The 21,370-nt window shown below is 39.8% G+C and overlaps 1 protein-coding gene across 8 annotated transcripts in view; it reads left to right on the top strand.

Annotated features, from left to right (window-relative positions):
• The window catches only part of STAG1 (STAG1 cohesin complex component), a 156,298-nt gene that overhangs the window by 32,059 nt on the left and 102,869 nt on the right, over positions 1-21,370 (top strand). For all 8 annotated transcript variants that reach the window (XM_064386114.1, XM_064386115.1, XM_064386117.1 and 5 more), the window contains 2 exons: positions 6,571-6,705; positions 13,426-13,528. In XM_064386114.1, the coding sequence (XP_064242184.1) occupies positions 6,677-6,705; positions 13,426-13,528 (132 nt within the window). In that variant the 5' untranslated portion in view covers positions 6,571-6,676. The remainder of the gene's footprint in view (positions 1-6,570; positions 6,706-13,425; positions 13,529-21,370) is intronic.

Below are 21,370 nucleotides of genomic sequence, written 5' to 3' on the forward strand. Positions count from 1 at the left end.
TAATTCACATTTGATTGAGCAAACTACTGGAGGGCTTCACTGGTCCTTACCTGGTTTGTGTGTGTCTTACCTGAGTTTTCCTTGCTGCAGTAAAACCCATTGCTTGTGTGTTCCCACTGAGAAAAAGTCTTTTTTGTCCCTCTCCGTTGCCTTTGCAGCAGTTTTTACATATGGGAAAAGAAGTCATCCTCTTTCAGTCTGGTCTGTGTCCAGTTGTACCCTGCTGTTGCTTTCCTGAGCACAGGTGTGTTAGAGCCTCCTGCAACATTGGCTTGGCCCACTAAAATCAGCTGTGCAAGACCTTGAGAAGCTTTTGGTTGTTTTAGTGAGCTGAGTAAGCACCAGCTGATCAGGATGGGAGAAGAGCTTTATTGCCTTGATAACTTTAATTGTCTTGATAACTCACACTTAGACTGTCCCTTTCATTATTCAGTCTTTTACAAGTTTTTATTAATTAGTCTTTTATTTGGAGGATGACTCTGCTGTTTCTACAATAAGCAAAATCTCTCTCAACTTAAAACGTGTGTCATGGGGATTTTTTATAATTCTCAATGCTCTTGCACCATCTTAAAAAGGATTGAGTTTATCTTCTCAAGACTCCTAAGCTTTGGAAATACAAGTGCAGAGAACCAGAAGGCTTCAAGGGTCCATCTGTTCAGTCGCACAGCCTGAGGATAGTAGAAGTAACTTAGAGCCCTTTTTATTTTGGTATTTTGTGTTCAGAGCAGGTAGGCATGAGGCTGGAAGGTATCTGATGTTATTATAATGGACACATGGGAAGGAGCAAGTAGTTAATTTAGGCCTTAATCATCCAGATATTGGACTAACATTAGAAGTCAGTGCCTTAACTCTTAGTCTTGTGCAATCCGCTTATAATTTTTTGCCCTATGAGCGATGTGGTGCCCGTAGCCCCCGGTGATCTCAGCAACAGTTATGAGTGCTCAGTGCTGCAGAAAATCAGGTCAAGTGTCTCAGAGTGTCCGCAGAGGAAGGAGCAGTTATGTCTGAAGAGTCTGTAAGAATAACAAAGCTTGCTTTCATATGCTCACTTCATCAAATTTACGCTTATTTTAAAAAAATTGTAATTAAAAATTGAAATTATAACATTTCTGTTCTTCAGCAAGCCAGATATACAGGCAATTGTTTTCATGAAGCATTGATTAGTATTTTTAGTATTAGCCATCCTAGTCATTAGAAAAAAGCAGTATATGAAAATATATTTAAAAGCTATCAGACTAAACACTGGAGATCAAACAATTGTGTGAGTGATGTGTGACATTTAAATTAATTATGCTGCTATAGCCATGGTTAAAGGATTGTATCAGCTTTCCTGTGTGATCTTGGTGTCGGTGCCTTAGCACAGACCTGCACAGTACAGGAATTAGCTGCTACCTTCTGGAAATGTAGCAGAAGATACAGAAAAACTGATTGGTTTTGGCAGCTCACACATTTTTAGAGACAGAAAACTAAGTATAGAAATGTGGTAGCATGGCTTGGATGTTTTTGTCACGTAAGGATTTTATTCCCAGCTCTGGAAGAAGGGATTTGTGCAGCCTTTCAGTGCGAGGTCTTGCTTTTGGAATGTTGAGCAGCACAGAATAATTTCATGTGCTATGATGTGACACTTCAGATGATTTTTCTGGCTGACTGGGCAGGACCTGTCTAGGCTGAAAGCATTTGGTGAGAGGAAGCAGCAACAGCTGTTTTGCCTGTAGAGTCAGTTCTGCATGTTGGTGCAACTGAGGAAAGAACTGCAATTGAAAGCAATTTAAATAGACAGCTAATTGTTGCCACAAGATAGTTTTTGATCCCACAGGTATGGGTAAAATGTCTGGTGCTACCTGTAAAGAAGGGAAGAAAAGAAACTTCAGTCAATGGTAATAAGCATCTGCTAAATACTCCAGTTTTGTGTACAGGTCTTCACTGTGTACATTGTATTGAACTTCACATCATCCCTGTGTGTCCAGTGCTCCAGTCTGCCCAGGTCCCCCCAAACAGCAGCACAAACATCTGGTGTGTCAAACAGCTCTGCCAGGTTTTGGGTTTGACAGTGGTGTGCCTCTGCAGGCTGGGAACTGCAGGTTGTACTGGGATGGCTGACAAGAACAGCAGAGGCACGCTGGAGAGGGATGTGGGGTACTGCTAACAATATATCCTGGATGATTTTGATGGGTGTAGAAAGTGAAGCATGGCCATGCTGTGCTAGCCTAGTTGATGCTGATGTTTCTTCCTTCTGTCATGGTTTGACTGGATTAGGAATGCTGCAGACCACATAGTGAGCTTGCTATGCACCATAAGTAGTGGAGGAACTCTATAGTGCTCAGTGATAATTTTTCTATCACTTGGGCTTCCAATTTTGGTTTAAGTACTTACTAGAATGTGATAGAGTGCAATATATATTGTACACGGAACTTAAATGAAATTATTTTAAATATGGGCTGAATGAGCATGCTTTGTTTGGCCTTATATGATGCCGTGTACTTTCAAAATCTGAGCTGGGAGTGGTGATCTAATTTGGCTCTCAATCAAGTGGCTGTAGGGTCAACATGAATTAATATGTTTCAAGTTCCAAACCTTTAGAAATAAAGCTTATGCTTATAGAATATTTAATCCAGAGCAAACAAAAATTCCTGAGTGTTGCAGAACACATCATGGTATTTGGTAAATTTTTTACAAGGTTCGTTCCTGATTATTTTTCTATTTCTGTAGGATTTAGAATTCATGTTTGCAATTTCTAGATACTATTTTGACTTTGCAGATGGGTAGCTGGGCAGGAGGGGTTTCTGTGGTCTACCCAAGACATTGGATAAAGCAGTGAAGGCTACAATTAATGTGCCTGCATCTCATCCTCTCTTCTCTGTCACCTGGTTGATGGAAGCTCTGCCTGGGTGTACAGTGCAGGATTGTTGTTTGTGCTGATGCTAATACCTTTTCCTTGCGGTCAGATGCAGGCTTTGGGCAAGAATATTGAGGGGACCAATCTTGTCCCTAAACTAAGAAAAACTAGAGTTTTCCATGTCTTGTTTTCTGGTGCTGTGTGGGAGCATGACTCCATCACGTACTCCAGCAGGGAGCACTGAGGGAGGGAGCAGAGTCATTGGGAGTGGGAAATGAAGGAAGGGGGTAAAGGCATGACCAGTTAATTGTAGAAGACATTGCTTCATTTGTGTGAGCTGTTGTTTGACTGTATTTTGCACTTGGAAAGGATAAGGTGACTTGGTCAACAAGGGAAGGATTTTGTATTAGAAGTCAGCCTAATTAATGCCTGTTATCTTTTGTTTTGACTGCCTTCTAGGCAATAGAAGTAATAATGTAGTAACTGCTAGATTAAGTAGTTGATTTTCTTTGTTATTTAACTTTTGGTTCAACTTTATAAGATGTAGGTACCTAGTCCACAATAGAGTTAATTTATCTTGATTTGGTTTTGTTGCTATCAGAGAGTTGCTTGGAAGGACTCTGTCAGGATGTTGTCAGTCTTTTAATTTGTTTGGTTTTTGGCTAAAATGGGTGGATTACTTCAGCACCAGAGAGGCAAACAACCTAAGGAAAAGTGCAAAAAAGTGTGGGTAGCTTTGTGTTTTAGTAGAAACCACAGGAAATATTGATGGAATGCATGTATTGGATTCATTGTTGTAAAATCCTAGAGTCCTTTTAAAACGGAGCTCATTATGAGATTGTTATTGAAGAAACACTATAATAAACCAAACAATCAACTAGAAAATAGGTTTTTTATAAAGGCAGTTTTATATAATGATCATTAGGTCTGCCCTGATTATTGTGCATGCTTGGAAAACAGGTAAAAAAGGGAAACATTTACTTGTTTCTCGTTGTATATTTGAACTAAATTGTGTCTTCTACTGCCTGCTTTATATTCCTCTGTAGGTAATTTTAAATGGACCAGCATAAATTTATGTCAACTTAAAATATAGAGGTGCAGGTTCAAAAAGCTGCAAAGGTACAAAGGTCATTATAATTGGGATTGAATGAAAACATCAGACTTTTTTTCTAAACTAAAAGAAGCAGTTAACTGCATGTTAAAGACTGTATTGTGTTTATTATAGTTTAAATAACTTCAAATACTGAAGTATGAAGTATTCCTCCCCCTGTTCTGTTCTCCAGGACGGGTGACAAAATAGTTAAATGCCTCAAGCTTTCAGGATGTTTTTTTATCAATGACTTTGTTCTCAGGTGGAAGGAGAGAAAGAGGGAAAGTTTGATTTTCCTGGTTATGAGAGCTTCATCTTTCAGAAAGAGGTATTTCTTTTATTAAAACCAGAAAAACACAAAGGTTCATACTTGTGTAGTCTACAAGGATCAATGAATTTTCCACAGTTGTCAAACAGTTCTTGTATTTTGTCACACAGTGGCTGTATTAATACAAGTGTGTAGAGGGGTAAGTTTGTCTTCTGATGGTCCGGTCCGAACTTTACCACAGAGGGGTGGCTCCTTCCAGCCCTGTTCTGCAGTTTCCTGTTTAGCATAAGGACAAGGAGAAAGCAGCACAGGCCCTTGCAGTTCCCTGGTGTCAGGTTTTCTGAGTCCAGCTGCCTTGGTCCTCTCTTCTGCCTCTGGCTCTTTACACGCTTCACTCCATACTTCTAAGTCAGGACTTTGCTTTTCAAATAAGCTATTTCTGAGCAAGTATCCTGTTCCTTGTGTGTGAGAGCACTTCCCTAGAGCAGCTGAATGCTGCTGATTACATCTGAGCATGCACAGCCAGCAGTTGGGTAGGGTGATTAGGTTCAAAAGGAAAATTGAAAAAAGAAATCCCTCATAGCAGTTGTGCAGGATGCCTAAATGTCTGTGGAAGATACCTCACCTGGAGCACACATAAATTTCGTGAATTTCTTTAGAAGGCTTTTCTGGAAAGTAAGATTGCTATGAATCCTGCTAGATTTAGATAATCTGAAGGTCTGAAATGGGTAGGTTTCCTTTGACATCTTGCTAGCATAAGCATGTGTGTATATGTGAGACTGCTTATGTGAGTACAAAAAAACCCCAGCTTTTTTCTTCAGTCTTGTTCCAGTTGTAGTGAACTTCTGCATTTCAGAGATGTGAACATTGCCTTTATTTTGTCATATAGGAAGTCAACTTAGAATTTAATTTGATCTAATGCTGTGTTTGTTTATGGTAAATTCTTAGCAGTGTCTGAAGTGAATGCTTTATGTTGTGGACTGGCTCTGTCATTGCCCTGTTAGGAGCAATCAGATCCTTTAAAACTCAGTAATGAACAGTGTCTTTAATAAAGAAATGCTCATGGAAATAGTACAAATAGCATATATGACATTTTTGTTCAAGAAGAACTCAGATTAACTTCTGTCTCATAGTGAAACTGCAGAGCTTTTACACCAGCCTAGTGTGTTGGCCCCTTCAAAGCATTAATGCTGGAGTGGTGGTTTTAGCCCCAAACAGACTTTGTTAATGTGTTTGGTAACAAAATGGCTTGCTAATTGTATGGTATTAAAAATGTAAATTTCATGATAAGGCACTGTAAGTGAAACTGTTGGTAGCACAAAGTAATAAGTACTGGAAGAACTAGTTGTATGCAACTGTGAGTCTAATTGGAACTGTAATATGAAGAGGCAAAAAAGTCTGTTCATTCTGTACAGTTGGTAAATAAACACTGATGTGTGTGTGTGGTAGGATGGAAATTGTAGTTTATATGCTGTACTGGTTTGTTTAGAAGAGTGCACTTTCATTCAGATCCTCTATTTGGTGCAGGTTATATTACCTCTTCCTGGCTGGATTTCCTCCTGACTTGTTCAAAGCTGTTAGTGCACAGGGAAAAAATGCCATTGAGAGGAAATTAATATTTAAATAAAAGAGTTTGAACATATCTCATGTTTTAAAAACACACAGTTGAGTCCTTGGTATTCCTTGCCATTGCTGAACTGCAGTGCTCCATGCAGCACTTCATATTAGCCCAGAACTTGTAAAAGGGGGGAGACTGAAACAAATCTACTTAGCTTCTCCAGAACTTGCTTTTTCTGGAAGACGAGGATGGCAGTTCTGTGTTTTATTACAGTGAGGATTATTGAATCTGTCACATTGTGCCATTATTTAGTGGTAAAGTCACATCTGCTGCCATTAGTCAACTCCTTGGTTAGTCTTTTGGGTAGAGAAATGCTACTAGTGGGTGTAGTGACACCACAGATGCAGTCTACTTTATTATTTAAACTTACAACTTCAATTTCATTAAGTTAAAATACCTTCTGCTGCAGTTAGACCCTTGCACAGCTTCTGACTATTTTGTGAAATTCAGTCACACAAAGCTGAGGGTCTGATTGAATAGGTGTAGTGCCATTTAACACACAAATATGTGGTAAAGAAGTATGGGAGGTAATGCAGAACTTTTTTTTTTTTAATTTTCTGTATTTTAAGTTACCTAAACAGAAATGTAAAACTGAATGCAAGAATGTGATTAAGCTATTTTGGGGTCATCCATTCTAAAGTTCTTGTGGTTTAATAGTGATGCTACTTCAAAATTGACCTTTTTTGTTGACAGCATGTTTTATTCAATGTATTGCTATTCTGGAGCCACATCTAAAAATTTTTTTCTCTCTCTTACAGACTGGACTTTGACATTGTTTTCATGAAAGAGGTTTCCAAGTAGTTGTCTTGTAATAACTTTGAGAAGAAGTTCTATGTAGCTCTTACTTCCAAGAGTGCTGCAAAAATGATTACTTCAGATTTGCCAGTACTACAGTGAGTATAAGCTTCTCTCTATATTTCAAATCTTGGCTTTTAAAAAGGTTGAAGTAAACAGAGAGGTGATTGTGAGGATAAAGCACAAGCTTGGAAGAAGTGCATGTTAGTGTGACTCTTCCAGGCCTCCTGTGTTTTCATGTGCTGAAAAACTGTGTAAAATCTTCAAAACACTTAATCTAAAAAATATTTCTTTTGTTGTATGAAGATTTAACTTCCCTGTCCAAAGCAAAACAAGGTCTTTGCTACTTTTATTCTTTTGAATGTCGTGTAATTTCAGCAGCATGTATTGGTTTTGGTCATAATGGACCACATAGTGTATTCCAGTTGTGTACTTTCTCACACCATGTTGTATATTCCAATTTTGTGTTTTCTTACAATGAGCTGAATGTATTGTGCAAAAGGCCTTTGCCTGCTGCAGTTGAAGACAGCAAGTGTCATGAACATGTTTTGGTCCTGCTGGGAAATAGGAATGGCTAATGCACATGGGAACATGGCTGTGCTTGGATAAAGTGAGCTACTGGGAAGAACAGAGTGAAAAATCTATAATAGGAGGAGCTGGAGAGGGAATCAAGTTGAGTTAAGAAGGAATTTTGGAGATTGGAACCTGCTCCTCCCCTCACAGGGGCAGGGAGAGCACACAAAGTGAGGAAGCTCATGGGGTGAGCTAATGACAGGGAAATCAAAACAGACCAAATGGGCTTGGCTTGGAGAAAATTAATTTATTGCTAATTAAAAAGGGTTTGGATAATGGTGAGAAACAAAGGCAAAACCTACCAGGTGTTCCTTCTACCCCTGCCCTTACCTGAGTTCACCTTCAACCTTTCATCCCACCCCATTCCCTCATGCCCCGGTGGGGCTGCCCAGCCCACGCCAGCACCGGCTCCCCTCACACGGAGCTGTCCCTCACGCTCCCCTCACACGGAGCTGTCCCTCACCGTCCCCTCACGGAGCTGTCCCTCACCGTCCCCTCACGGAGCTGTCCCTCACCGTCCCCTCACGGAGCTGTCCCCCCCCATTCCCTCACCGATCTGCTTCCCCCATTTCCTGACGGAGCTGTCCCCCCGCTATTCCCTCACAGAGCTGCTCCCACCATTCCCTCACAAGGCCCCCCACCGTCCCCTCACAGAGTTCCCTCTGTGACCACCCTGCTGCCATTGCCAGGCACCTGCACCAGGTACATTTGGTAACTATCTAATGTTAGTTTATTTTTGCTTGGAATGTTTTCTAATTTTTTTTTTTTTTACCTCAGGGTGTGAAGGAACCTCAGTTTATTGGGGTTGGGTGGCATTCCAAGCTAAGATTTCTAGTCCTGTTATTTAAGAAACTGAATGGTTGGACAATTAAAAAAAACTTATCTGCCCTTAATAATAGCATGCTTTGCATTACAGTTTTTGCTTGTATTTTTAAAACCGCTTCAAAAAAATTTAGTTGTGGATGAGTACAGGCTAAAGCTGGGGATGACCTTGATGGGCAGCACTGAGGGCGAGTGTCAGCCTGAGGGGGTTCTTGGTAGCTTAGGGATTAGCTGTGGAAGAACATTTTCTTGGTTCATATTCCTGGATTTGCCATATTCAAGAAGTGAGGGAATGTTTGTGAAATATTCCAAGAACAAAAAACTAGGAGAATCTGTAGTGGTGGGAAAGGGATATTTGCATTCCCACTTCAAGAACCCAGATGGACTTAAAAAGTGAATTGAATATCACAGAGTTTAAGGTTAAAAAGGGCATATTAATGGATTTGGTTACTCTACACACCAGCTGAAAAACCTGAGGGATGTTAAATACAGCAGCATATATTCCTTAGTCAGAGCCACTGGTACTAAGCAAATCAAAGAGTGTAAGAAAACATTAATGTTGTTTTTTCTGGTAAAGTTGGGAATCATTTAATGCTACTCTGTGAAGTGTTGGTGAGATGTCATCCTCAACAATACATGTAGTTGTGATTGCTTATGAGCAAGAGGAGGTCTTTCATTTTCAAATAACTCAGCATGATTTGCACATAAAGGTTTTGGGGCTCTCCTGAGGGCTCAGAACATTGGCTAGTGTAGATGAAGTATCAAAGAAAGTGATAAATTCTAATTCAGAAGGTCCCAGTCAGGCTTCCATTGGGAAGAGTGCTGGCTAGGGGTGAGGTAACCTGAAACAATTTTTGGGCTATGGGGTATTAGCTTGACACATTTACAGATTTGGGAAGACACAGTCCAGTTTTCCGCCAAGGTTTCCTTTCTAGCTCTTAAATGAATTATTTGAAGGATTGTTATAATCTCCCATTCCTGTGCTTATTTTCTATTTCTTTTTTGTAATGTTTTGTAATCTTCTTGGCTACCTTCTTTAAACAAACAATCCTAAAGCCAATTTGATATGTTAATATATGTTGCTTAGGACCATATAATATATTCCCTCCCAAATTTTTCTTTGTTGAGGGAACATGAAAGGACAATCTTTAACCTTTCTAGATTCATAGGAGTGGCTTCGGAACACAGTGAAGACAGGATTTCACTTATTGGTGTTTCAGATGTTTGGAGAAAACATCTGGTGTATTTGATATCTGATGGACAGGTATGAATCTTCTCTCAATGGCATGACTCATGTTTGGTCCTTAGATTTTTGAAGATCAGCCATGAGAACTGATTCATCCATGATTCATGAGCCTGTGCATTTAGCCATTTTTCTTCATGAATGCTTTTTTTCACAAGGCTGAATCTGGTCATAGCAGTTACTGAATTTATCTCTGCCAGAATGTTGAGCCCCTCAGCAACAGCTACAAAAACTTATAGAAGTGTTTTGGTTCCTTTTTGTTTTACAAAACCTGAAACATAAACACAGGTTTTTGCTGTGGTATGTTTTTAAAGGGGTATGGTGTATAAACGTTATATCTAGGACTTTGTGGAATAGTAGAAGAAAGGTAAATTCATTTTTGTTTGTGTTACAGAGATGTGGAATTTACTGTATTAATGGAAACATGTTTTTCAGAAGCATGATGTGATAAAGGGCTGTCCAGTAATCTGGTAATTCTTCATTAACATGGATAGCTTCAAAGTTGAGTGATTATAACTCTGGAATAAGATCTGGAGTTTTTAGAAGAGATCCTGGAGTTGCTGCCTCTTTCCTAGGATGCTTTAGTTACCACAGAGACCAGAAAGCAGAGCAGAGTACCTGAGCCCTGAAAAGGGGCTATCACTTGTCTCCTTTGCTCTGCTCACCCTCATCTTGTAGGTCCCCCCACCTCTGTCAAATTCTCTCAGGTCCCTGTCATTTCAAAGCAGTCTTAAGGGAGGAAAGGCTTAGCTTTAGGCACTTCCACCTCTCCTTAGATCAGGCATGTTTCCTTAGGCCCAGATTATCTTCGTCACAACAGCTTCAGGAAGGATAAATTATGACTAAGCCCAAGTTTCCCCCTCAGGTGCCTAGTCACACACACGTGGAATGAGGATAGGATGATTCTGGTCTATTAAGATGTGGATAATTGCCACCAGATAAATTACTTCTTAGCAGTTCTGTGACATGTGTAGGGAAGGAGGGAGATGGATGCTGGCCAGCTGCTTCTCTCACTGAGTGTTACAAAGTGACAGGACTGCAGGCAGGCAGGAGATGCTGTACTGCTGCTCTGAGTTCAGAAATAAGAGGGAAAGGGGCATGTGTGTGTACCCAGAGCAGCTGCAAGGCTGACAGGAGCAAGAGGCACTCCCTCCCAAAGGGCTCACAGCCACCCTGGGAGGACCTTTTTGTGCAGGAGTTGGATGATTCAAGCAGAGTTCCTGGCTGCTTGAAATTATGTTTATTTTAATATGAAACTAGCTGAAGACTGGAGGTTGTCCTTGATCTTGTCTCCCTGCTCCAAATAATGTGAGGATTGAAGGGAACCTAGTTTTTGATGTTTTCCCCTTGCTCCTTACATACATTCTTGCTGGAAAGAAGTTTATTTTCTTCCTCATATGTTGTTAGGGTGACAATTACTTTGTTTAATTTGAAACATTTATATTCAAGCTGCTTGTCTTGATCACCCTATCAATGGAGAGAAAATTTATAAGACTTAAACTGTCTGACCAGGTTTGGACACTGATCTTAGTGTGAGGTGTCTTGTACATTAAGATTTTCTGCATTGCATATGTCTCTAATTTAGATTAGCTGAATCTCACCCTTAGTACTAATTTATTGAGCTTTACCCATAAAGGGAAATGGCCAAAGAGGCTTCCAGCAAATCAGAGAAGTTTTACCAGAAGAATATTAAGAGAATCAGGTTTAAAGGCAACAGTCTATTTAAGGCAAAGAATAGAAGGTGGTTAATAGCTTGACTGTTCCTTCCATATGCAGTGTTTGGAAAGATTTGAAATTTCCAGAGCTAAATAGGCAGATTTATCTGGAGGTTTTGCTAGGCTGGACTGAGGCTGTAAATCAGCAGAAAGTCGAATTCTCTGTGGAGTAGATGCATGTGAAGCAGTAGTAGAGTTTAATTTATTTATATAGCTCTGGTGTTTCAAGGGAAAGGTTTGAGGTGTTTGTCTACGAGGATTGCTGAATCTGTTTTTAATAGAGAGAAATCTTTATCCTGATGATCCTAGGGGTGCAAGTTTGTAAGCTAGCAAAGCACAGTGTTTCCCCAGGAATGGGGGTATTGTTTGGAGAGACACACCATGCCTGGAACTTTTCCAATAAGGATCTGAGCAAACCAGAGAGAAAAGCTTTGATTTTTTTTTTTTTTTTTTTTGAGAGAGAGAGCAATAGAAGAATGGTTTTAATTTCTCTCCACAGCAACAGGAGGAAGCAAATATTTTTATGGGGTTCCTTACTTCTGTATTCAAAATCTATTAAAATTGCCATTGTGAGCCAGTGTGCATTTTTGTCACATTGACTTGCAGTGCGATAATATTTGAGTAAAGGCTGGATACATCCATCTGCATAAGCATGTTTTCAGCTGTATTTACTGCATTGCTTTTCTCTGCTGTGGCCCTAATTTACCAAGCAATTTGAACTCTGCTTGGGATATCTTTTATTTGATTTTAGACTTTTTACATTTTTGGGTGTTTTTCAAAATACATAGCTTGATGCTAAGTTTTCCAGATTTTATATTTTATGAAGTGCAAAAGCTGCTTTTTAATTGTATCACAACAAAGCTGCATTTTCAATATTTTATGGAGGTACTGCATTACAAGCATGTAATTTCTGAATAGTGGTTTTTCATCTAGGGTGCCCGATTTTCTAGGGTGTATAGAGAATTTAGAGATAATCCACTGAAGTTACTGTCAGTAAAAGAGGTTCATATATGTTCTTCTGCATTCTGGTTTTGTGAAAGATTCTGTGCATCCCTTGGTGGTTTTGTGCTTGCAAATAGGAAAAGGTTGGAAAGCAATATCTTAATACTAGAAATTCATCATAGTTCTGCAGAATTATTTGAGTGAGAGCAGACCTAGACAATACAGTAATTTCAGTAAAGAGGAGTATGAGAACATTCCCTGTTCTGGTACAGTAATATCTTTCTGCATTATTAAATAGCTTTCTTGGTGATACAAAAAATCTGTGAAGTATTCCTGGTCTATAAAGCAAAATACAAAATAACCCTCAGACAAAGTGGAAGATCTGTGTAGAGCTTTGCTTGCTCAGTTTCTCTAGAGCAGATCACTAATGCTGCTGTTGATTTTTGAGGCTCTATAAAATATGGAATAGGTCTGGTTTTCACCTTCCCTTTGCACAAGTCATACAGCAACTGAACCCCTTTGACTTCAAGAAAATTATTTTGGATTTAAAGAAGTCTATGATTGTAACTACGCTTGACCCATCCTTGAGTAACCTAGGACATTTTTAGTGGTAAATTAAACTTTATAGAGATCTGGTGTACTGGTGAAATAAAAAATAAAGTAAAAATAAAGCCCATCAGTCACAGGTATGGTTTTGCATGTCAGCTGCTCTTGGGCAAGATCTAATGCCTGAAAAGATCAATTACAATTTGAGTTTCTTCAAGCAGCCTTGTCTATTTGGAAGGAAGAGAAGTACCTCTGGCTGGGAGGGGTGGTGAAAATTAAGGGAAATTTTTTTTCTTAACTTGATCTTAAATCTGAAATGGCAACAAATGAGAAATTGTTTGGGCTTCTCTGCTAACAGGAGTTGAGCAATGTCAAAGCTTTGCCATTGTACAAGTGAAAATATTTTTCTAATTGAAAAATTATAAATGTCTTCAGATCAAAGGGAGTTTTTGGGTTTGGGCCTCACAGTCAGCATGAATCCTCTTCATTAATAGCTGCCCAAGCCCCTTGTCTTGGGGTGTGACTGGGAGCTGTGTGGAACCTTGTGTAACTGTGCTGATGATGAGACAGCTGGATTGGACTCCACATTGCTCCTGGGGCCTTGAGAACAGCTCAGAAGCAGCTACAGAGAGTAAAAGGAAATTCTTGGTAGTGAATGCATTGTGGGATTGATGAATTGAGCATGTGCTAGCTGATATAGCCAGTTTTGAAGTGTAACATGTTTTCAAATGGAAATTGATGTAAAGAATTCCAGGCAATAAAATGACATTGCAGCTGATGAAAGGGAAGGCCTTTTGCCAGGGCTAACAATGCTCATTTCCCTGGTTTGCAGAATAAATGGGGAAAGCCTTTTAATGCTGACTCTTTTTTTGTTGTTTATTTGTTTTCTGGCTCAGGACTAAGTGTTTAATTGGTCAGTTACAGATACTAGTTGATTTCAGATCATTTGAATTTATCTAATATATTTTCCTCCCTAGGGATTCTACAAATGAAACTACTGCACATTCAGATGCTGGCAGTGAGCTTGAAGAAGCAGAAGTCAAAGGAAAAAGAAAAAGGGGCCGTCCCGGCAGGCCTCCAGTATGTGTAATTTATTTTGGTTTTCTTATGCATCTATTTAATTTATTTTTGTTTTGTTATGCATCTATTTATAATTGACTGCAGGCTCTTTTTTCACCTGCTCATGTTGTGGTCACATAAATAGGCTTTTAATGAGTCCTATGTCAGACTTTATGAAGACTTGTAGTATTAAATATTTATCAAATTGATGTGCAAACAATGTTTGGAGTCTTTAAAAAAGGACATAAAAATGATGTCATAATAGCTATTAATTTTTCTTTTGCTAGCTGCTTTCATGAACAACACCATTTTGTTATTATTGTCATTACAACATTCTTCCAGATATGAGAATAGCCTCAGTTAGTACAACCACAGTCTTCTTGAAAGTTGTAATGGTTTAAGTGACACTTGAGCCATCCTTTTATTACTGATAATCTCTTCATGTGAGTGGAAGAATTACAGCATGATGTTGACTCGATTCCTGAGAAAATCTATTAACACCTTTAAAAGTCATGTGATTGACACACACTGCATTCTGCTTACAGACTGGAAGCTTCAACATATCCCCTGGCACAGTGCAGCAGGTGATAGGGTTGTCTCTGCTGGCCTGTCAGTAGGAACATAGAGAAAGGAGTTCTCTATTACACAGGGTATTAGGGAGGCTTTCTCTCTTATTTTCATCTATTTTATAAAACAGACAATTTATTGGAAAATAAAGGGAAAGTTCTGTGTGTCATGCCCTTCATCTTGGTTCTTGAAGCTGATCAGTTTAGTTCCCTTGGCTGTATCACTTGAAGCACCCAGTGTGGACTGACTTGGGAACTTGTGTGTTTGTTGTTAATGAGTTTGATTCACCTCTTAGTGTTGCTCTGTGAATAAACTCACAATATGAATGTGCCATATATCTGTATAGCACTAGTAGATGGGGATGATTTTTTTTTTTTTAAACCCTGAGGGCTTTGATCCTAAGGCTTATCTCAAACCATGGGCTTGGTGAGAATGTAAGAATGGATAGATCCATGTGTTACTCTCAAGCATGCTGGCCAAGCTGGAGCAAATTCCTCTTTACTGTTGGCTTTCAATTTGTTTCACAGTCTCTGGACCTAGTCAAGGTGCCAACATTTTAAATCCTGGTCTTTTCTGGGCATGTTGTTTTCCTTTTTGAAAGTTTTCAAATGCTTTCCTATGATGCATATGTTCTTCAGCAGATACATGGATTTGCTCATGAACATGAAGCCTCTTCAGAGGAAGCCTTAAAGAAGTGTTTAGAGAGAACAGCTTATCTGTTTACATAGCTTGTAAGCAAAGGATAAAATGAAAAATTATCTTATGAATATTTAATTAGCAAATCTATGGGGTTTTGTAACTCTAATAAAAAAAAGCAGGCTGGTGCAACCTGATTGCTAACCCAGAATCCTGTCACAATATGCAAATTCAAGTTACACCAACGCCAGGGGTATTTTGTACCCAGCACATACTCACTGGAAGGGAAAGGTGAATGTTACAAAAAGCATTTCTCATTCCTCTGCTTCACTTTGTTAGTAGCTCCTATGGGAACATTTGCTAAGCACTCTGCTGGTCCTGCTATCAGGTTTCTAGGGGAGGAATTGCTCATTTTGCTTAGAACAACTCCAGGCTCATTAGGTGTGATTGTCAAATGATGAACATGCAGAGGAAGCAGCCATTGCTTCAGTCACAAAGTGATGGGCTGTGAGCTGGCTGCTGCTGCTAAGGAGCAGGACCTTAGGGTTATCAGGGGGAATTCTGTGGAAGTGTCATCTTAATGCTTAAGAGGAGTCAAAAAACCCCAAATCCACTCTTAAAACTCAGAGGAAGAAAATAGAGAATGAAACAAATACAGTGTCCTTTATAAAACTTTAGTTTGCCAGGATTTGGAAGAATTTACTCAGTTCTTTCTTTTTCCTTTTTCACCTCCATCCCAAAATATCAGGAAAGAGCAGACTAGGACTGGAAGAGTTTCAGAGAGGAAAAGCAATATGGTAGTTTATGGAATGGGACTCAGCAGATCTCATTGCAGCCTCCTAGTCAGAGTGGGGTCAGCTTTGGGATCAGACCACTTTGCTCATGGCTTTTCCAGTTTCATTATGAAAACTGCCAAGGCTGGAGACTGCACAGCTTCTCTTAGGTGCCTATTCCATTTTACTTATTGATGAATTTCTCCCTCCTTGATTCTTCTAAAAAAAAAAAAAAAAAGGCCCCAAAAGCAAAAAGCCACTCTAAAGACTAAAGGATAGATGCAGAAACCTTGGAAAGACTAACCTAGGCAATTGAATTTACAGCATTATTTGATGTTAAACGTCAGGGACTTGGTAATTGTATTGCTTTATCAAACCATGTTGCCAGCCCAGCCACTTCCCTCAGGTGAATTGCTTGGTTCTTACAGGAGGTGCAGCTCTGACATTCAACCCCCCACCCCCCTCAACTCTTCACTACTGTGGTTTTTGTTTCCTTCAGAGGTACCACCTACCTTTACTGTCAGATGTGAAACAGATCAAAAGGTTTAGTGAAGTTCAGAAATGTTTTTCTTAACTTAGATTAGATTTAGCTTAGACTATTTTAATTTGTTATAGATCTGAAGAATGGTAGCTCAAAGGCTCTTCTGATTTCTGTGGCTGGGATTTTTTTCTAACTTAAATATTATGATCTAATAAGATTTAATCTCTTCCTGCAAATGCTGATTTGCTGGTGTCCTTAGGCCATCACTGCTACGGTGGCACATCTGCCATAAATGTACTGACCTCTTGGAAAGGGCCTTTGTACTGCATGATCCTGTTACAGGGCTGCCTAGAATATGTTCCATTAAATATATTGTGTATTTTAAACAGGTTTCTGCTGTGTCACATAATGGACTTGACTTTTTATCAAAAAGATACACTACTACAAGAGGATTTTCCAGATTATTTTCCAAATAAAAACATTCTCTGCAGATATGAGACCTTTTTAAGAAGATGGTGCTCATTTGAAAAACTGCCTTTTGTAGCAAATACCTCTTCAGTTCTTAGAGAACTGTAATGCTTTGGCGGTACCTTCACTTTCTAAAACACTTGGAACTAGTTGATCTTTAAGATTTCCTTTTAATCCAAGTCATTCTATTCTAAAACACCACATTTCAAGTAGCTCCTTCACTTCTATACTCTGTTCTAATGAGTACTTGACTGAGTAGGCTAGACAGTCAATTTGCAAATAGGTGCAGTGCATTGGTCTTGCAGAATAGCTCTCAGAACCCAACCTGACTGTCCTGAATTGCCTGGCCTTTGCTGTGAGTTTAGCAGGGGCTGCACCGTGTCCTGCTCCTGTGGCAGGGCTCAGAGCCCTTCTAAGCACTGAGTCTCATACAGCAGATGCCCAAGAGCTGAGCCTGTCCAGCCAGTGTCATATTGTGGTGCTCATGTTTGTGATGCTGTATGTGAGGATACTGTCTGAGTATGTAATTAATGAATTCTGGGAATATAATTTAATAAATTTTATTTGAGGAGTGACTTCTCACAGAACTGTCCTTGAAGTTCCTGAGTGATACTGGCCAAAAAGCCCTCTCTGTCTGCTGCATTATTGAAATACATGGGTATGGATGTGCTCTCCTGTTCTGCACAGAGGATTTGAGAGCCCAAGGGCTTATGATGCAGTGTAACATTCACATCAGTGAGCTCAAGCTGAGATCAGTTATATACCCATCCTTTTTTGTCTCCTCTTTTGGATCAACACTCTGTTCAGCATTGTTGGCATGCTTTATTTGAAACTACCTGGCCCTCACCTTCCAGGAGCTCAGAATAGCTTGGCTTAAATCTCAGCTGCTGGAGGGTGAGGCAGTGAGAAAGAACCCTGGCCGTGCTTCAGATTTGAAGTAGGAGTAGACAGATTTAATCTCTAATTCAGAGGACAGGGAGAAACATCAGTTTGTCTGTTCCAGAGGTGGCAATTTGGAGATCTCTGCTGGTTTCTATCTCATCCTGTACTCAGAGCCACAGTGTATTTTTCTCGACTTAAAGCAAGATGAAACAAGGCACTTCTGATGCTTTTGTGCCAAGCAAAGCCTGTACAATTTTGCTTTCAGGTCCTTTTGTAGTTTTTGGTAGGGAGGAGACAGACCACAATACCTTATCTTTGCATTCAGATGGGGAATTTTAACTTTGCTGCAGATTCCTGGCCTTATTTAATCTTGCAGTATAGATGTTAGATACAGCAGGGGATTGAGTTTTGCTTCTAGTTGCAAGTCATACGTGTCCTGATTAATAACAGGGAGGAATCCTCTTAGAAGAATTTCTTTTCATACAGTGGAGGTTTGTGGTTGGTGTGATTTACATCAGTGTCCTGTTTCAGCTTGCCTGCCTGATGATTTAGGTCTGTCCCTTACAACTGAAGGGAGTCTGTAGTTCAGTAGAAATGCAGTGCATCTATAGCATCTTCGTGAAGATTTTTCTGTCCTGTTACCTGTAGCATTAGAAGTTTTCCTTTTAAGCTTTTGATGAGATGGTTCTTGTATTTTGGCAATCTAATCTGTTCTTTATTTTCTGTGGAAATAGTCTTTTTTGGTAGTCAATGCCTTAGCTAGAATAATTGAAATTATTCAAGCATTTACAGCATACTCTCTTGATTCTTTAAGATGACTTTGAGAGCTCTTGATAGATTTTTAAATAAGGGTGAAAAATAGCACCACCACTCCCAACACTGCCTCTGCTTTTTTTTGTCTTAAACTGTAAGTGCTGCAGCTGAAGCAGCTCTGGGTATTAGGGGACCTGCACCTGCCTTTATTTGTAGGATGAGACTTTTCACAGGGAGCACCTTGTTTGTTTCTGTGACCAAAACAGCCCACAGGACTCTGGGAATCCAAGAACCTTCTCCCTCAGTAACCATGTAGATGGTATGAAATGTGTCATAGTGGTTTTTTAATCTGGATTAATTCATGAAGACCTCAGGCATTACCATTCTTCTACTTAACACAAGCTTATAACACAGGGCTTCTTGAGGGGCTGGTGCCTTGGAGAGGCAAGTTCTTCAGTATTACTCAAGTGGAGGTTAAAAAGTTTCTTCCACCTTCCCAGGGAAGTGGGGTATTCATTCCTCTACATGACTCACAGCGTGAATGCACATACAGGTCATTGTTTTCAGGTGGTGTGTTAGGAGCAGTTACTGACTCTAGGACTTTCACTACCTTTATTTCTTCATGAAGTGCATCATATCAACTTGGGGACAGTTAATAGAAAATGTCAAGCCACTTCTCTTTTTTTTTTGGTTTTGTGTGAATCAATTTTCTCTGTATTACTTGATTTTACAAATTTGGGTCACTATTTTCTTCACAATAATTTTAAAGACATGAAAGGAGAAGTATTGTGTAGTTAATTTGTTGCAAAATCCTGAACTGCCATCATTTTAGTTTAATTGCAGTCAAGGTGGGTATTTTGTTTCCTGTTTGCATTCATTTAAGCCTTAAAACAACAGGTGAGGTATGTGACAGTCAATATGGCCATTTTTGGTTGTTGCTTCTGTGACATATTCTGGAACTTCTGAATTTCCTAATGCTGGTGTATATAAACCCTCAGCTTTTGTTGTCACAAATTTGAAAAGTCATAAGTAATTTCTGTTTGCATTTGGCACCTCAGTCCATTTTGACAGCACACCAGCCCAGCTGTCCTGGGTTTAGGAGTGAAATCACAAATGCAACTGCTGCAGCCTCCCAGCTCCAGGCACCACCTTTCATGGTGTGTGATTAAAAAGCCTCAAGCATTCTTACCTTGTCATGCTGCTTTATCCCTCCCTTTGGCAGTCCTAATTCACCCTCTTCAGGGGGGAACTTTCTGGTTGAAGGCTGTAAAATGGTGTGGAATAATCACAGTTTTTGCTCCTGTTAGGACTCAGAGGTTCTGTTTTTCCCGTGTCTTGATGAGTATTTGGTTGATCCACAAGAGCAGACCTGCTGCAAATTCACTCTGATCTTATGGAACATCTCGTTTTGCAGCTGTCAGTGGTAGTCTGACAGGTGTACTGGGGCCACACTCTTTCTTGAGCAGAGCTGTTTCTGTGTGGAAGCTCTCAATGGTGTTAGAGAACGGGTTTCTTCGTTTTTTGCAGAAGGATCACTCTTTCCTGTGACTACATGTGTCTCTTTTCTGGGATGCACAGTTACCTGTGTCTGACATCCTCAAAGCCAAACATAATTTTTATATTTGTACCTTGTACAACTCCACTTCCAAGTGCACCCTGCCTTTGGAGGTATGCTATGGATGCTCTGTATCAAGAGTGAGTCTTCTCTGTGTTTCTACAGATGTACCAGTCCTGCCTTTTCCTTCACTTGCTCCACTGGTGGTGGAGGATGTCTCCATCCTGGGATACAATCATAGAATACCACATCCCAGGAAGGGACCTCACAAACCATTTGGTTCAACCTTGTCTTGCAAAAACACAATCTAGAAAAGATGCCCTAGTAGCCTGTCCAGCTGAATCTGAAGTGTCCAATGTTGAGGAAACCCCAAATTCCCTGGGGAGATTATTCCAGTGACTGATTGGTCTCTTTGAAGTAGGATTTCCTACTGAACTTTGTGCTCAGAGGCAGGAACCTGTATGAAGCTCAAGCCTGTCAACGTGGCCTGCAAAGTTTCTTGCTGTAAATTCAGAGACATTATGTGCAAATAATGTTTGACAGCTGCATTGTAATATTGTGTGTTAATGACTAAGGGAACGTCATGTGCTTTGTGCTTGCAAAACTTCAGAGCACAAGGCAGTTGTTGGAGGACCTATATAAGACTTTCTTTCATCTTCACACTCTGGAGTGAGATTGAACTTGGGCTTCCTGCCAGATGCCTGCTGGTGGAAGTGCTGGGTGGATGCCCTTTTGCTAGTGCCTTTCCACCTGAAGACAAGGTTAATCCTTGCCTAGCTCAGAAAGTTCACATCTGGGGTTTTCTTCAGTCTTGAGTGCAGCATCATGTCTACTTGTTTTGTCTCTAGAGGCAGGATTCAATACAGATCCTGCATCTGGATCTTGCTACCCCAGCTTGGATACACAATGGCTTTTGTTAGATGCAGAATTTTTCTCCGCTCTGAGAGATGTTTTCGTTGTCAAAAGAAGATCTACACCAGAGAGAAATTTTAGTCAAGTAGACTCAGTAATAGATCTGGTGCTAATTCAGGGCCAGGATATTGAGGTGTTTACTTGGATCTGAAGAACCTGGCTTTACCCAGTAATTTGTCACAAGTACATCTGTCAGTTATTTCTGTACCTCTTCTGAGGGCTCAGTGGTGATCTCACCCTTCCAGTTCAGACTGGGAGCCTTGGTCAAAGCACCTCCCTTTTCCCAGGATACCTGACAAAGGGAATTTAAACTGGATATTTACATGCCTGGTGATCACACATTTGGAGCCTGTGTCTGTAGTACTCATGCTCAGGTACTCAAACCAGGTGGCTTTTCTCATTGCTTTCATTAACAAGGTGTAGCTTTGGATATGTGCATTTCACATCCATCTCTTACTTATTTTCCCTTCATTCTTGCAGCATTTAATGCCTGTCTTTCAATTGAAAAAAAATTGAATTTCTCAATTTCAGTTGAGAAAAACTAAGTGTAGAGAGGGCTTGCATTAGTTTCTGTGGAGGGCATCAGTTTGCATTCAAGCTTTCTTTTAGCAGTCTTTGTAGCTAGGTGAAGTGCTTACTGTCTCCCAGATGGAATAAGTGTATGGATTATATCTCTCAAGAGTCAATTTACTTTTAATTCTTTCCCATTTTAATAAATAGTGATCACATGTCTCTTTCAAGTTCAGTAGAACGTAAACATTTCACATGTTGATAATATTCTTGCTGTTACAGGCAAATTTGCACATATTTAAAAATTCATTGGGGGAGATACTCTA

Source organism: Passer domesticus, chromosome 11 (assembly GCF_036417665.1).
Source record: "Passer domesticus isolate bPasDom1 chromosome 11, bPasDom1.hap1, whole genome shotgun sequence".
Taxonomy (NCBI): domain Eukaryota; kingdom Metazoa; phylum Chordata; class Aves; order Passeriformes; family Passeridae; genus Passer; species Passer domesticus.